Source organism: Exophiala viscosa (assembly GCF_022695815.1).
Source record: "Exophiala viscosa unplaced genomic scaffold EDD37scaffold_8, whole genome shotgun sequence".
NCBI classification, from domain to species: Eukaryota; Fungi; Ascomycota; class Eurotiomycetes; order Chaetothyriales; family Herpotrichiellaceae; genus Exophiala; species Exophiala viscosa.
Window position 1 is genome coordinate 1003771 of NW_026944360.1, and position 14102 is coordinate 1017872.

The 14102-nt window shown below is 52.2% G+C and overlaps 6 protein-coding genes across 6 annotated transcripts; 2 read left to right on the forward strand and 4 right to left on the reverse strand.

The window, feature by feature from the left end:
* Window positions 1–70: 70 nt before the first annotated feature.
* On the reverse strand, window positions 71–1402 carry EDD37DRAFT_611076 (uncharacterized protein; the record flags this gene model as incomplete). The annotated part of the gene is made up of 5 exons (XM_062815265.1): window positions 71–444; window positions 511–663; window positions 717–817; window positions 851–1218; window positions 1343–1402. The coding sequence occupies 5 exons, from the start codon at window positions 1400–1402 to the stop codon at window positions 71–73; spliced, it is 1056 nt and encodes a 351-aa protein (XP_062668548.1).
* A 692-nt stretch (window positions 1403–2094) lies between these two features.
* On the reverse strand, window positions 2095–4462 carry EDD37DRAFT_635579 (cytochrome P450). The gene is made up of 4 exons (XM_062816923.1): window positions 3952–4462; window positions 3677–3881; window positions 2703–3619; window positions 2095–2646 (listed from the first exon to the last, which is right to left on the reverse strand). The coding sequence occupies exons 1-4, from the start codon at window positions 4091–4093 to the stop codon at window positions 2321–2323; spliced, it is 1590 nt and encodes a 529-aa protein (XP_062668549.1). The 5' UTR covers window positions 4094–4462; the 3' UTR covers window positions 2095–2320.
* A 266-nt stretch (window positions 4463–4728) lies between these two features.
* On the forward strand, window positions 4729–7104 carry EDD37DRAFT_611078 (permease for cytosine/purines, uracil, thiamine, allantoin-domain-containing protein; the record flags this gene model as incomplete). Its single annotated transcript, XM_062815266.1, has 12 exons — window positions 4729–5001; window positions 5083–5205; window positions 5273–5374; window positions 5461–5473; window positions 5530–5724; window positions 5776–5928; window positions 5991–6117; window positions 6176–6295; window positions 6347–6433; window positions 6494–6687; window positions 6750–6818; window positions 6875–7104. The coding sequence occupies 12 exons, from the start codon at window positions 4729–4731 to the stop codon at window positions 7102–7104; spliced, it is 1686 nt and encodes a 561-aa protein (XP_062668550.1).
* A 474-nt stretch (window positions 7105–7578) lies between these two features.
* On the reverse strand, window positions 7579–9771 carry EDD37DRAFT_484014 (putative sugar transporter). Its single transcript, XM_062813264.1, has 6 exons — window positions 9350–9771; window positions 8791–9297; window positions 8497–8739; window positions 8312–8438; window positions 8108–8255; window positions 7579–8055 (listed from the first exon to the last, which is right to left on the reverse strand). Exons 1-6 carry the CDS (start codon window positions 9429–9431, stop codon window positions 7624–7626), a joined length of 1539 nt encoding a protein of 512 aa, XP_062668551.1. The 5' UTR covers window positions 9432–9771; the 3' UTR covers window positions 7579–7623.
* Window positions 9772–10471: 700 nt separating this feature from the next.
* Window positions 10472–11383, forward strand: EDD37DRAFT_651929 (uncharacterized protein; the record flags this gene model as incomplete). The annotated part of the gene is made up of 1 exon (XM_062818409.1): window positions 10472–11383. The coding sequence occupies one exon, from the start codon at window positions 10472–10474 to the stop codon at window positions 11381–11383; it is 912 nt and encodes a 303-aa protein (XP_062668552.1).
* A 114-nt stretch (window positions 11384–11497) lies between these two features.
* On the reverse strand, window positions 11498–12352 carry EDD37DRAFT_683408 (uncharacterized protein; the record flags this gene model as incomplete). Its single annotated transcript, XM_062819834.1, has 2 exons — window positions 11498–11775; window positions 11846–12352. One exon carries the CDS (start codon window positions 12350–12352, stop codon window positions 11846–11848), a length of 507 nt encoding a protein of 168 aa, XP_062668553.1. The 3' UTR covers window positions 11498–11775.
* Window positions 12353–14102: the final 1750 nt, after the last annotated feature.

The window sequence follows — 14102 nt, forward strand, 5'->3', positions numbered from 1 at the left end:
CGGATCAATGCTTTCAAATTGCTTGAATGCTCACCATGGTTATCTTCCGAAGCTTCGGCGATTCTGCTCGTCAAGACTTGTCCGTTTCTTCAAGCGCAAACAAGGCTCCGCCAGTCTGAACCATTGTCTCCTCCAACGACGTCCACCGCATGCCCATCTCCCTCTCCGCCTTACTGGCGTCGGTGACAAGGCTCGGCTCCACGGGCAGTCCTTCATTCTCAATCTCCGGGAATCGGTGCGCCTGCTTGGGGAAGTTTTTGCGCAAGATGGCAAAGACGCGAGCGTATGAATAGCTACCAGACGAGATCAGATACCTCTGATTGGATAGCTTAGGCCACGTGAGAGCCTTCAGATACGCGTCGGCAGCGTCATCCACGTTGGTGAAGGACGGGTGCGGATCGCTAGGGATCGTCTCATTGGCGTGCAGAAGGTGGGCGTAGAGTCCTGTGTTGTTGTAGTCCTCACGTTAGTTCACGGCTGGCGCATGCCAGAGGCACAGGGGGTACACACTCGCATTGGCAACATCCAAATCGCTCAGCCTCGTCACTGCCTGTGGTATTTTTCCATAGATTGTGGCAGGGCACAGCACCACGGTATCAAATCCGGGCTTCTGCTCCTCCATAAATGTCCAGACGAGTTTCTCAGCCAATGTTTTCCCGGCGCCTATAACTCATCAACCTAGGGATTTCACAGAGGAGGTCCCAGTCTCAACTCACAATAGCTCGTTGTTAGCATGTGCTCACCGGTGGAGGCGGAGCCCTTCTCCCAGCTCGTTGGGTTCCAGTCCGCCTCCGTGTAGCTGCAACCTGTCAGCTCACTGTCGTGTCGAGACAATAAGTCCAGAACTTACACCTTACCCTGTCCAGTACCAAGATGAGGGTCGTCATGCACGGCTGCAACCGAGCTGGTATAGACGAGCCTCTTGACGCTCGTCTCCTTGGCGCACGCGTCCAGGATGCTCTGCGTACCCCGTGTTTGTGCAATCATTATATCATCGCCCTTAGTGTGCATTCGAGTGAAAGGGCCTGCGACGTGTACAACGGCACTGCATCCTCGAACTGCCTCGTCGTAGGTGCCTGCTTTCTCGTGGTCTTCGATCGTCACCCACTCAATAGCTACCTCCGGGTACTTGGCGATCCAAGCCGCGGCGCGCTCTTTTGAACGTGACGTGCCGCGAAGGGGAAACCCAGCACGGGCTACAGCGAGAGCGACGGCGCTCTGTGCAAGGAGGAAACGTTAGCAAATCCTTCCTTGGGTTCCTATGGGGATCTGGCTCCGAGGGTTTATCAGGAGCATGCGTCACCTTGGAGAAGCAAATACTGCCACTGTGGCGCACACTTACACCGAGGGGTCCTGTGGTTCCTGTTACTAGTATCTGGGGAAGGGGCTGCTGGAAAGCCATGACGGTCGTGGGCGGCATACAGCTTCTGGTAGGGGATATGTCACAACCACTCGAATCGATCGTCGGGATTAGGGACAGAATACGCTACTGTTGGGCTCTTCTAAATAAGCAAGGAGTAGATTGATATGTTGCTATCAACCTTTCAAAGCCACTTTGGGTGGCCGTAGAGAGCGTTGTTTCGACGGCTTCATGGCTTGTGTCCGGCTTTACGCGCTCCGGCATCTATTCTGCTAGCGTGGCATTGGATTGGTGGATCAAGTATCCTGTAGAGATGTTTCTGCTTGACCAACGGCTTGGAAATTGGTCGACCAGTTCTTAATACTTATCAACAAAATGGCGGCCGGTGTTATCGTGATCCATCCGTACAAGCTTCCTCCCGTCCTCCATCCCCACTCCTGTTTTCTTCCCGTGTTGCGGCTCGTCCTTATCACACGGATAATTGGTTTGTGTCATCTTCTTATCAGTCCATTGCCAGATCCAATGACTGCTAATTGCGGGGAACTCTCCGGATCGTTTTCGTTTACCAGTCCTGAGGCGCCGTTTCTCCGCGCGCAGACTCCGTGCGCAGAATAACGGCAAGTTCCACCCTGAATCTCCTCAACAGGGCGGCGTTGATCATGATCAAGAAGCCGGACTGGCCAACAGTGCGAAAATGTCATGTAGCATAAGTGTTTCCGATAACACTTCACCAAGGCCAATAGAATGTAAAGCCCAATAGAATTATATGATTGCAGGATGGGCAACGCTCCTATGTGATGAACTTTCATCTTCAGATTCGTTCCTCAGTACTACTATGCGATAAACCGAATGCAATGGAGTCTTTTGATCCTGCATGTAGAGTCCTCGTCCTCGTTATTCGTCAAATGATTCTCTCAGGATTCTACTTGCAACTCGCGGGCCCGTAAGCAGCATGTGGTCTCATTCCGAGGGAATAACGACCCACTTATGCTCTCCATGCCTGGAAATAGTTAATCGTACACTAGTTCGAGGGCAGAGCTGTTGTAACTCACAGTTTTCGGCATCCAAGAGGCCTGGATACTTGCCCACGAGCCTTGTACCGTCGAGATCGATGATTTCGCAGGTGTCCTCGACGTTCTGCAGAGGAGAACCCAGCTCGAGGTACTTGGACTCCGGAGGCAGTTTCTGATGTATGGCGAGACTTTTTACATCAAAGTCAAAGTTCCGGATGAGATGAGCTGCGAGAAGTTCTAGTTCGGACTGGGCGAAGAAGCGACCTGGGCAGGCTATGGCAGGATGTTAGCATATACGGATAAGCGTACGGAGAGTGAGAATATGATACCGGATACGCCACCACCAAACACCAACTCCTCCAAATAAAGCGCCTCGTTGTTCATGAAGCGATCTCCTTTGAAGCTCTCGGGGTTGTCGCCCCAAATCTTGGCATCGAAGGTCGACGCACGGCTCATGATGCGGATGAGAGAACCCTTCGGAAAGGTCTTGTCGCAGCCTGGTATCGTTGCGGCATTGGTGGCCTCCCTGCCGGCAAAGATGGCGGTGGCCAGGCGTAGAGTCTCATGAATGGCCGAATGCATCAAGGGTGTGACCTTGCGGAACTCGGTTCCAAGGAGCGAGCCTGGAGGCAGTCTGTCTACCTCAGCCTTGATGGCTTCCCACAACTTGGGAGACTGTAGGATGTATAGCCAGAACCATCCCGGCTGCTCGGGCGTGTTGCCCTGGAAGCCAAACAGCACCATATTGGCCCAGGCATCTGCGGACACACTGTCAACGTTTTTGTCCAGGACGACCTGCATGATGCTACGCCAAGCGTCGGAGCATGTCTCGAGACCACCGTCCCTGCGCCACTTGGTAAGCGCATCGTGTAGGAATTCACGCTTCGCTAACCCCCGCCGCGTGGTAGGGACGATCCTGTTCCGCCAGCTCGTGGGGAACAGGGGCAGCGATGGAGTCGTATTTAGAGCACCGATGCTGAGGGCGAAGTACTGCACAGCGATGCGCGTCTCCTCAACTGGGAGATCAGGTCCGAAGATGGCCTCCATGTTGCCGCCGTAGGCGAAGCGGTAGAAAGTTGAGTGAAGGGGCACCAGCCGACCCTGCGAGCCAAGATCGTTGCGTAACGTCTCGATCTCTCGGAGGATAACCCTCTCAAAGCTCTTAGAAACGGGGCCGAGCTTCTTCGAGGAGAGCTCGCGGTGTATCTGCTTGGCCCCCTCACGGAATATCTCCTTGTACTTGAGGCTGCTTTGCATAAGTCACTGTCGAAGCCATGCAGTTTGTAAGGTAGGATGTACTTACGGCGGCACACCCCAGACGGCGTAATGGAGACGGCGAGCGAGCCCGAAAGCGTCAAGCTGCGGAGAGCGGGCAAAGAGTTTCCGCATGTTCGTGTGGTCCAAGAGATAGTAGGTGGTCTCGCTGGGCCATGGCACCGGTAAGCGCATGTATATTATGCGCTGCCTGAGCCCGGGAGACGCCTTGTAGAACCCTGTGTGTTCGCGACCTGAGGGGATGGCATAGATGCTTAGCCATGTTCCAGTCGCAACATGAACCTCAGTCGCGGGTAGACTTACAAAAGTTGCGGTAGGTAGCCGACGCAAGGAAGACGGACACGATCTGGACCAAGATCGAGACCGCAAATATTGAGATAGCCGCGATTGAAACTCGGTCACACAGCTCCCGGTAGGGCACATCGGCCAAGTAGAGCAGAGCCATGGTGGTAGTTACTTTGAAACCTGTCTACGAAACAGTGCTGTATCTCGACCTTCGCCTCCGTTCTCTGGCTCGAGGTTTTGTCTATAATAAATGTTCTGATTCTGCATCGCAGGTGACCGTTCCATCATGTCAAGCCGCAACCGCTTCTGTACTGGTTCAACTGCTGTGCCTCGACTGGATTTCGGAGACCCTGCTGGCATCACGCTGATATCACCGGAGTCTCGCCGGCATTTTGGCGCTGTTGGATAGCTTCGCTTGATAAGACTGGTGCGAATTAGACGGCCATCATTGGTCTCAGCTTCGGTTGTGAGGTGCGCGAGGGCACTAGTCGACTCCTAGGGCGGCATTAGATGCTTTCTATGAAGCCGCCCTTTAAGGTTTATGAAGCCGCTATCAAGGTTCATAAAGACACCTCTAGAATCATTGAAGGCGTCATTAATCTTAGAATCGAGAACGGAGATCCGCGTTCCTTATCTTCCAACCACTCTGATGTCAGACTGGCTGGACCGTTGGTACTTCTGGGGCGACCGCGGGCGACCCATTAAATGGGGACTTGGGAATCACTTATCTTGATATGTTCCCATCTCATCTCTTCTTCATTGAACGTACACTCGTGTGGTAACAACTTGCACAAAATGTCGTCCCTCAAGAGAAGATTCGAGGTTACGAACCCACACGGCACCTACGCGATCGACCAGTATACCAGCCCTGATCTGGTCCCTCTGGACAAGACACGACGAACCTGGGGAGGCCTAGCGTATGGCGTCTTTTGGGCCACCGGCGGTTTCGCCATTTACAACTACTCGACTGGATCTGCCATCATCTCGTATGGATTGAGCGCGAAGCAGGCCCTTGCGGTCGGAGTGGTCTCGCCCATTATACTTGTCATCTGTTCCATTCTCTGCGGCGTGAGTGATACACAATTCTTCTATGGGCCATGATCGCTCAACCCGTTGAGTGCCGAATTTATACTAAGTTTTTGGTACTAGTGGCCTGGCACAACTCATCATATCGGTTATACTGCGGCCTCTCGTTCACCATGGGGCGTGCGCGGAGTGTGGTTTGCGGTCGGCCTCCGGTTGATGCCTGGCTTTATCTGGGACGGCATTGAGGTGAGCTACGCTTTCTACTGCCACAACTGCAGCGGGTGATAGAAGATGTTCTGATGCATGTATATAGGCATTCTGGGGTGGACAAGCTGTGTCGACCTGCATCGGTTCTATGTCGCTTCGGTGGGCCAATTGGGATCACCCTCTGGCCAAAGGGACTTTGCAACTCAAGGTACGTTCGACCGACTCATCACATCCGCCCGGTGTCCTGCTTGCTTGGCGGCAACTCTTTGATCGATTAACGCTGACTCTCTACAGGATTTGATTGGCTGTACGTGACAAGGAACTCCTCAGGCGCGAGGCTATTTACTGACAAGCTGCGCACAGTCTTCATTTATTATGTCATCTTCCTTATAGTTATGTGGTTTCCTCCGGAAAGGCTTCAGCGACCGTTCCAGGTTGCTTGCGTAGCCTTTGTCATGGTCATTTTCGGCCTACTCATCTGGTCTGTCCATAATGCCGGCGGCGGTGGATTATACTTTGCCGACAGCTACACGCCAGGGACAGCATACGGCGGCTCTGGTATGTGTTGTGAAGGCTTGACTACCAGGATTCTGCTAATCCCACTTCCAGCTTGGGCTGGGGCGTATGGCGCAACTGCAGTTCTGGGCAACGGCGGTGTCGTTGCTCTGAGCATTTCCGACTGGACTCGTTTCGCCAAAAACGGTCCCAAAGGCCCAATGTCATACATGCTCATTGCTTGTCCTGTCTTTGTCTATCTTGCTTGTGAGTCCATATCATCGATTTTAGGGATTGGGATTCTGTGGCGCTCACATAATATCACGCAGTCGCACTCGGTATACTCGTCACATCGGCTTCAGCGAGTGTTCTGGGTGGTGCCTACTGGCAGCCCTACCTCCTCTTGCGTTATATCCAAGCCCACTACAACAACTCGGCTTCTTCCAGGGCCGCGGTGTAAGTCAAAATCTCTCGCCTCTCGCCGTTGGCGACGTCTTGATTCTGACGGATACAGGTTTTTTGCATCCGTCTCCTGCGCCTATGCTCAAGTCTGCGTCAACATTATTCTCAACTCAGTCTCAGCAGCCATGGACTTGACAGCTTATAGTCCCAAATGGATCAACATTCGACGAGGGTAAGTCTGCCAAGGAAAAGAGAGATGTCTCTCGACTGACTATGTGATCAGAGCATACATGATTGCCGCAGTTGGCCTCGCGACCAACCCATGGCAAATCACCACGACCGCTGCCACATTTATCACTGCGCTGAGCGGGTACGTGATTTTCAGGCTCCCTGGTATGACAGAGCGGAACTGACATGATTTTGTTTCTAGCTTCGGGATCTTTTACGGGCCCTGTGCCGGCATCCTTGTAGCTGATTACTGGATTGTGCGACAGAGAAAGTACAAAATTGAAGATCTTTACCGCGGAAATTCGGAGTCAATTTACTGGTACTGGCACGGTGTCAATTGGCGTGCGTACGCCGCCTTCTTGATCGCCCTTGCTCCCGTACTCCCAGGGTATATCAGTAAGTCTTTGACTCTCTGCCAGCCCAGCATAAATAAGATATGAGCTGACTTGGGTACGAAGTGAGCTGCAGGAACTTGACAGGAGAACCGAACTCCTGGGAGAAGTTGAGCCGTCTTGGATATATCACTGGTACGCAATCCCCGGTATGACGAGGGTTCCCAAGGTACTAATATCGTTCTTTTTAGGGTTTTTCATCAGCATGATAGTCTTTGTCGCCGTCAATCGGTTTTTCCCTCCATCAGGCCTGGGAGAAGGTACTTACTACCACGACGAGGACACGCTTGTTCTACCTTCGGCGTATCGGCAAGATATCCCTACCCAAGGAAAATATTCCCGTGTTCTAGAGGGCGAAGTTGCTGTCAACGGCTCAGACGACTACGTGCCTGCCCATGACACAGAGAAGAAGGCCCTTTAGGTTGTTCGGAGAAGAATCGATGATTCCTGTGGACCTACGCTGCTGCTGAGTGGCTCAATATGCCATGACCTTTGTCACTTGAGCTGTGATGGAGCAGTCACCACAGGGTGCGCCGACGAGGTCACCCTCAACCTTTGTCACCGTTTGAGTTATTTTTGTCCTCTCTTTTCTCTGACTTAGTTACTTAGACACACATACGCAGAGCTGTCCTGCAACAGATTTCCTCTTACTGATTGTGACTACTTTACCCGAAACCTCGGTAGCTGTACCATCATGTCTTGGGACCATGTGAACTCTGAACTATCAACCGCCTGCGACTACCTATACAGGGCAGGTATTCATGGCCAGAACGACGGATTGAGAAGTTGCATGCCACATGTGGCGTACCTCAAAAGCAAAGCCATACCGGCTCGGATCAGGTTACGCTAAACTATATCCAGGGTGATCACTCCGACGGAAAGGGAGACCTGATGACTGGTGCCGTTTTTGCAGTTCTTGGAACATCCTCTCCACCTTATGCTATTTCTTTGCATCAACGTCCGCCGCTGCAGACTCTTGATGCTCAGGTTTCCCCTCAACCTTCTGCTGGTGGACCTGTACTTGCATCTCATGCGCGATGCCGCCCATATCCTTGCGCTTGCTCAGCTTGACAACCTGTCGCAAGCTGGTCTGGCTGGCAAACAAAAAGTCGATGCTTTCCAACGTTCTGCCAGCGGTCTCTGGGTACCAAAACCAGACGACAAGAATACTGGCCCAGTTGAGGATACAGAACACGATGTACAGCTTCCAACCAATGTTGGCAATGCCGACTGGCGTGATCTCCACGACCAAGAAGGTGATTAGCCACTGCCAGATCACGGATAGCGCAGAGCCTCGTTGACGAATACGAAGAGGCAAAATCTCGGATGGATATGCCCACATGTTGCTCATCCATCCCCAGGTAAAGAAACTCTGACAATTAAGGTTAGTCGAGTCTCTCGGGATCTAAACGGTTCGTGCATACCTGGAACAAGTACAACATGACAACTGCGGCGATACCATTGTTGCGTCCGCCAGCCATGATTGTCAGGCCAGAGATCAGCATGCATGAACCCATGCCTACATTGCCGAAGATGAAAAGCTTGCGTCGACCAACCTTGTCGAGGATAAACCTGGGCACGGAGTTAGCTTGGTGTATGAAGGTGAGACTTGAGTTACGTGGACTTGCCATGGGATGAACGAGGCTACCAAGAACCACAATTGCAAGCCACCAGACAAGAGCAGCGACTGATGAGAACTCAATCCCACCGAGTGGACCATCACATAAGGGGCGTAATAAGTGATTATGTTGGTGCCTGAGCGTAAGTGTCAGTCCATTGTTGCTTTAGCATCAGAAGTGCCCGGCTTGCTTACCTGTGAATTCCTGAAGGGCTTGCGCAGAACATGCTATGGCAACACGCTGCCAGCCCATGATCCCTCCATCAGTGAAGCAGTCTTTCCAGCTACCAGACTCTTCCTGCTCCAGGGCAATGGCGTCTCTGATCTCATTGAACTCAAATGCGACTTTGTCGTCCTCAGGATGACCATCTCGCAGCACGCAGATGGTTTCAAGGGCTTCTTGCTCTCGACCATGCGAGGCTAACCAACGTGGTGATTCTGTACGTCCACATCAGCATACACACAGTCGGCCTGCCGAGTGTGACTCACCAGGAAGGAGGAAGCACAAAACGATCAAAAACAGCGCGAAAACGATCTGCAAAGCGATCGGAAAGCGCCATTGAAACCCGTTCGTGTAGCTGCTGCACCCGTAATCGGTCCAGTACGCCAGCACAATGCCGACGATGAGCGTCGATAATTCCATTGCAATAGTACGTCCACGTAAGTGAGCCGGTGTGGTCTCGCACTGCCACACAGGAACAGCACTTGTGATCCCGCCCATACCCAAACCAGTGACGATCCTGCCTGCAATCATCTGACCTTGTCCATAGGAAGTACATTGTATGACCGTGCCAATGATCAGCACGAGGGAACCCAACGCGGTCAATTTCCTTCGACCCATGTCTTCACCCCAAATGGCCGAAGCGATTGCACCGACCAGACATCCGAGTTCGTAGACCGCAACGATGAATCCTAAGAGAGTGGGGTTTGGATTACCCATGACTTCCAGAAAGCGAGCATCTGTCGTCAAGCCAGAGAAGACACCATTGTCATAACCTGGAGTGCTCCGTTAGAAATCGAGGATTCCGCGGATGTATGAGGAACCCACCAAAAAGAAGGAACCCAGTTGAGCAGGCAAGCGTTATAGCCATGACAAGGGGCAGACCCCTGAGGCCGAAATATGGTGCCATGGTAAGACTTTCCCTGTTCTTACAAGGAGACTAGGATAATTCAGAGTGTGAATTCAGTGGAAAGCAAGCTGGGAGGCGGAAGGAAACAAGCATAATATAGACTGGGGAGGAAAGTTCCCATCATATGGTCATGCAATGTGTAGCGCGGTCTGCAGCTAACCCCCGCGATAGATTCGGGGTTCCAGCTTTTGGCCGGTGTGCATGTATTCAAGCGTGGAGGCACGTCTGATGGAGAGTTGGACCGGGATGTGAAAAGTACATCGTACTTGCATAGACGGGCTATAGTGCGAAAGAGAAGAGGGTGGAGCGTGGGGGTTGAAGTGAACGATGTCGCAAATAAATCGTAGGCTACTGACTGGAACTCTTTCGGCCTGGACGCCGATCAGGCGACCCAATATAGGCATTTCAGGAACTGTTCATGACAATGTGACGGAACTATTCCGTGTACTCTTTCTCAGTTGAGGGGTCAGGTGCACAGGCTCAGAGGGTGGGGATGCCTGTGGATGTGTCCATCGTGGTCCTTCGCGGCTGTCTGCAACGAAGTCGCACATCTGGATATCTGGAGTACAACCTGCAGCCTCTGGTAGGAAGTCCGCTCTGGTGGTTGAGTGGCAGCAAGGTGGGCAATAGCAGGCAACCTCTCGCAAGGCTGAGGCCTCCTCTTCGAAGTGGTTGAAGCCATGCAGCCTGTTCATCTTCACCACAAGGATTACGAATTCGAAGCTTCGCGGCCTGCAAAGATGGTCAATCACCCCAAGGAGTCCCCCACGGCTCGCTGGCATGCCTCCATACCCCACTGTGATGGAATGGCCCACTCGGTACCCACTATACGGCACACTCGGCAATTCCTGGTCCAAGATCTCCAACACCAGAAGGGGCACAGTCGGCATAGTCTCCGTGCATCTCCGGCCGTCGTTGAGGCCCTAATGTTTGGCCATTCTTGCTTGAGGCAGGTGTCAGTCTCTTTGCGAACAGAGAGGACAATAGATCGCCAAGTCACCACTGCATCGAACCTGAAATTATCGACAGACAAACGTACGATGGGCTCTATCGAGGAGGTAAAACCATGGATCGAGGCCGGCAACCTATTGGGTGAAGGCCCGGTTTACCTGGCAAGCTCGGACGAACTGTGCTGGATTGATATAGCTGGCAAGACAATAAGCAAGAGTCAAATCGGTGTAACTGTGCCTGACCAAGAAATCCATTCCTTGCCAGAAGTATCGACTGTCATCGCCGAGATTGAAGGTCGACCGGATGAATTGATCCTGGGGACCGAGAACGGATTTGCCATATGGAATTGGAGTGAGAAATCTTTCAAGCCCATCGTCGAAATATGGAGGGGTGACCCAGTGCTGGGCAAGAAGTCGCGCTTGAACGACGGCAACGTTGATATACGCGGAAGGTTCTGGGCAGGTTCCATGATTGGCATGTTTGGAGCAGATGAGGTTGGCAAGAGCTCCTTGTACCGCCTAGACTCAGACCTTTCCCTCCACACGATGCTCACTGGAGTTTCCATTGCGAATGGTCTTGGCTGGAGCCCAGATAACAAGGTCATGTACTTTGCGGACTCGCAGGACCAGACAGTATGGGCGTTCGACTTTGACGCCGAGACCGGCTCGATCGAAAACCGAAGGGTGTTCTACCGACACGAAGGCAAAGCTGTGCCAGACGGACTGGCCGTGGATGCGGAGGGCAATGTATGGCTCGCACTATGGGAAGGTTACGCTTTGTTGCAGATATCGCCGAAGGGAAAGATCGTTCGAAAACTGGATCTCCCTGTGTCCAGGGTCACTTGTCCATGTTTTGGTGGCCCAGACCTTGACGAGCTGTTCGTAACCACGGCCATGTTGAATCCGGAGAGACCTGAAGAGGCAGGACTGGAGGGATCCGTGTTTCGCTTCAAGCCTGGCGTCAAGGGTCAGCCCAGAAACAAGTTCGTGATGAAGCAGTAGTGTGCCTAAAAAAATGACGGCGTTGGATATAGGTGTTCCGAGCGATTTCTGACAACTATGAGACATTGTGGTAGAAGACCAGGCAAAAGGGGAAAGCCATTGATCGCCGGCCAGGGATCAGGACTTCCTAGTCACGAACCTGTGGAATGACACAAGGGGCAACGCTGCTAAAAAGGACAAGTCCAAGAAGAACAGGATGAAGAGGATGAAGAAGAACAACGGAAATCGTTAATTGCGTTGTAACCGAAATAAGTCAGCCTGACACGTGATGTCATTTCGGCTCGACGAGGCTGCGCCCGAGGCTGCACTGCACCTCAATGGCTCTCTAGAGACCATTGCCAAAAGCACGCAAGATGGGAAGTGTTGCATGTTTGTGCTCAACGTGATCATCCCTCCATTCAGAGTTCAATCAGTACATGTCCCCATGCCAAAATAGACCAGTTATAGAAAAGAATTTCAAACTCACGCGTGCTGGACGTCGACCTTGGCATCACTTATATCCTTGAATCCCTTTTTGGGGGCCCGGACCTTCAACACACCGGCCTCCAGAGTCACATTGACGTTCTCCACGTCGGTCGGGAAGTTGATGTAGCGCCTCCAGGGGCCAATCCTTCTTTCGCCAACCAACAAATGTACTCCGCCAGATGCCGGTTTCTCTTTATCCTCTTCTACCTCCGCATTCGATGGTGCACCATAATCAGGTCTCTTGGTGTTGCCAGTCAGCAGTAGTGATCGGTGGCCAGTCCATGAGACTGTGACTTCGTCGGGTTTTTTAATCCCTGGTACTTCCACTTCGATCAAATACTCTTTGATCGCGTCGCGAAAGTCCACATCCGGCTGGTTTGGATGATCTTCGGGCCGTGTGTGGCGATGGCCTAGATACTGTACGAGGTTTTGGTGTTGATGATGTCGCTCGTGTGGATTGTCGACGAGTGGAGGTGGCAGATCATAGTAATATGCGTATGCCATTGCGTCAAATATGTCTCTTTGCTCAACCGTAATGTGTTCTCAGTCCTGCAGTGCCGTCGGTTGCGCAGTTGGTGATAGTATCGTATTTGCTAGCGAAGATGTTTCGCAGTCTTGCAACTCTGGAAAGAAAAGTGTGCGAGAACGGTTGTCTAATGTTAGGTTTGATTTGGATGTGGAGGAAGCAGGAAAGGAAAATGGACACGAGGGCGCGTTATGGCCAGGTATTTATACACAACAAACCGAAACCCCTCAAGCTGCTACATACCGGGCCGTTCTCCACGTTGCAAGGAAGCAGATGGCCGGCTTCGACATCCTGTAGCTCGAGGTCATGCTCGGTCCACATGCGCCGGTAAAGACCTGTCACCGGATATCTTGGAAGAGGTGTAGCACGGTTTTCCTGGGGAGCCCTTGTCCCAAGCTTGCGCCATCGTCAGTGACTGTGGGCCGACAGAAGCCGCAAGAGGAGATGGCCTCGTGATAGGCCCAGAATGAAAGATTCCCACAGCAGAAGAGAAGATGTCGAGAGCCATTGGAGGAGGTACGAAGCACAGAGGCTCACATCATCAGGAGATCCAAACGCTAAAATGCGCAAGTGGTTCGATTCGTAACGTCTTGGCAGGACATTCCATGTCACGCCAAACATGTATCTTGATTACGTGTGTGACGGTGGTTGCAAGTCAAATGCTGTGCCTGAACAGAATCCCGCAAAAGCCTTCTTCCGGAGATCGTGAAAGTGCCCACAAAGGATGATTGTGTTCGAGAAAAAGCTCTGGCTTTTGATGCTTACGCTGTGTTCTTGTAGCCACTTGCTCTGCCAAATATGTGCGTCCCGTGAAGGATGCGATGGCCGGAGTGGTCAATCACTGTGAGAGGAATAGGAAATACTTCGTCATTACAACAGGCTGTAACTAGTTCTGAAATCAATACAGCTGCTAGTGGATCTCGCTTCCTCAAATTATTGCGGTATTTTCCGCCTCTTCTTCAACGTCTTCAATTTTTCCTCAACGCGAGGTCCTGCCATGGACTTACAACTGCTAGTCCATCGTCATATGACCTGCAAGTGGTTTGATGTGGCTTCATTGACCTGGCCAGTGACCGCGTTTCTGTTGCGTACTCAGAAGCCGGGGATACCCTCATGATCCAATGCCCAGACGCGATTCGCATAGTTGCCTTCAATATCCTAACTCGTCGACAGCTACTTGGCGATAGTCATTGAGCAAACGGTGGCGAGACTGAGACGCACGTGCTCGTCGGCCAGCCTGAAGAGATTTGAGACTCATGTTTCGCCGGGATACAGCAAGCGTGTAATGGCGCTATCTACCGTCGGCGCAGCGTAAGTTCGAACATAGCCCGGAGTTCCATGACTCTTGGGACTTCCGAATAATCTGCTTGGCTAAAGGTGAGTAGCACGGAGGACTACGAGGTATGTGATAGTCGGACCACACAACAAAGATATATAAGCACCCGGAGGGTTTCTGCTGTCTGGAAGAGTCCGGTCACCCACATCTCGCACTAAGCAAACCATCAACACATAGCTCAACCAAACACTGGAACTCAAGATAATGACACCTGCGTCCCACCACCGCCCTCATCACATCTCTTTGGTGGACAGACATTCCCTCCGTGCAAAGCTACAGCATGTTGGTGATGCCTAGTACAATATCGATGCTCTTCCTTCACACGAAGGTGTACTTGCTCCGAGCTTCGACGTGTATGAGATAGAATCTCTTGCACCGGCCGAAGAGCGCAG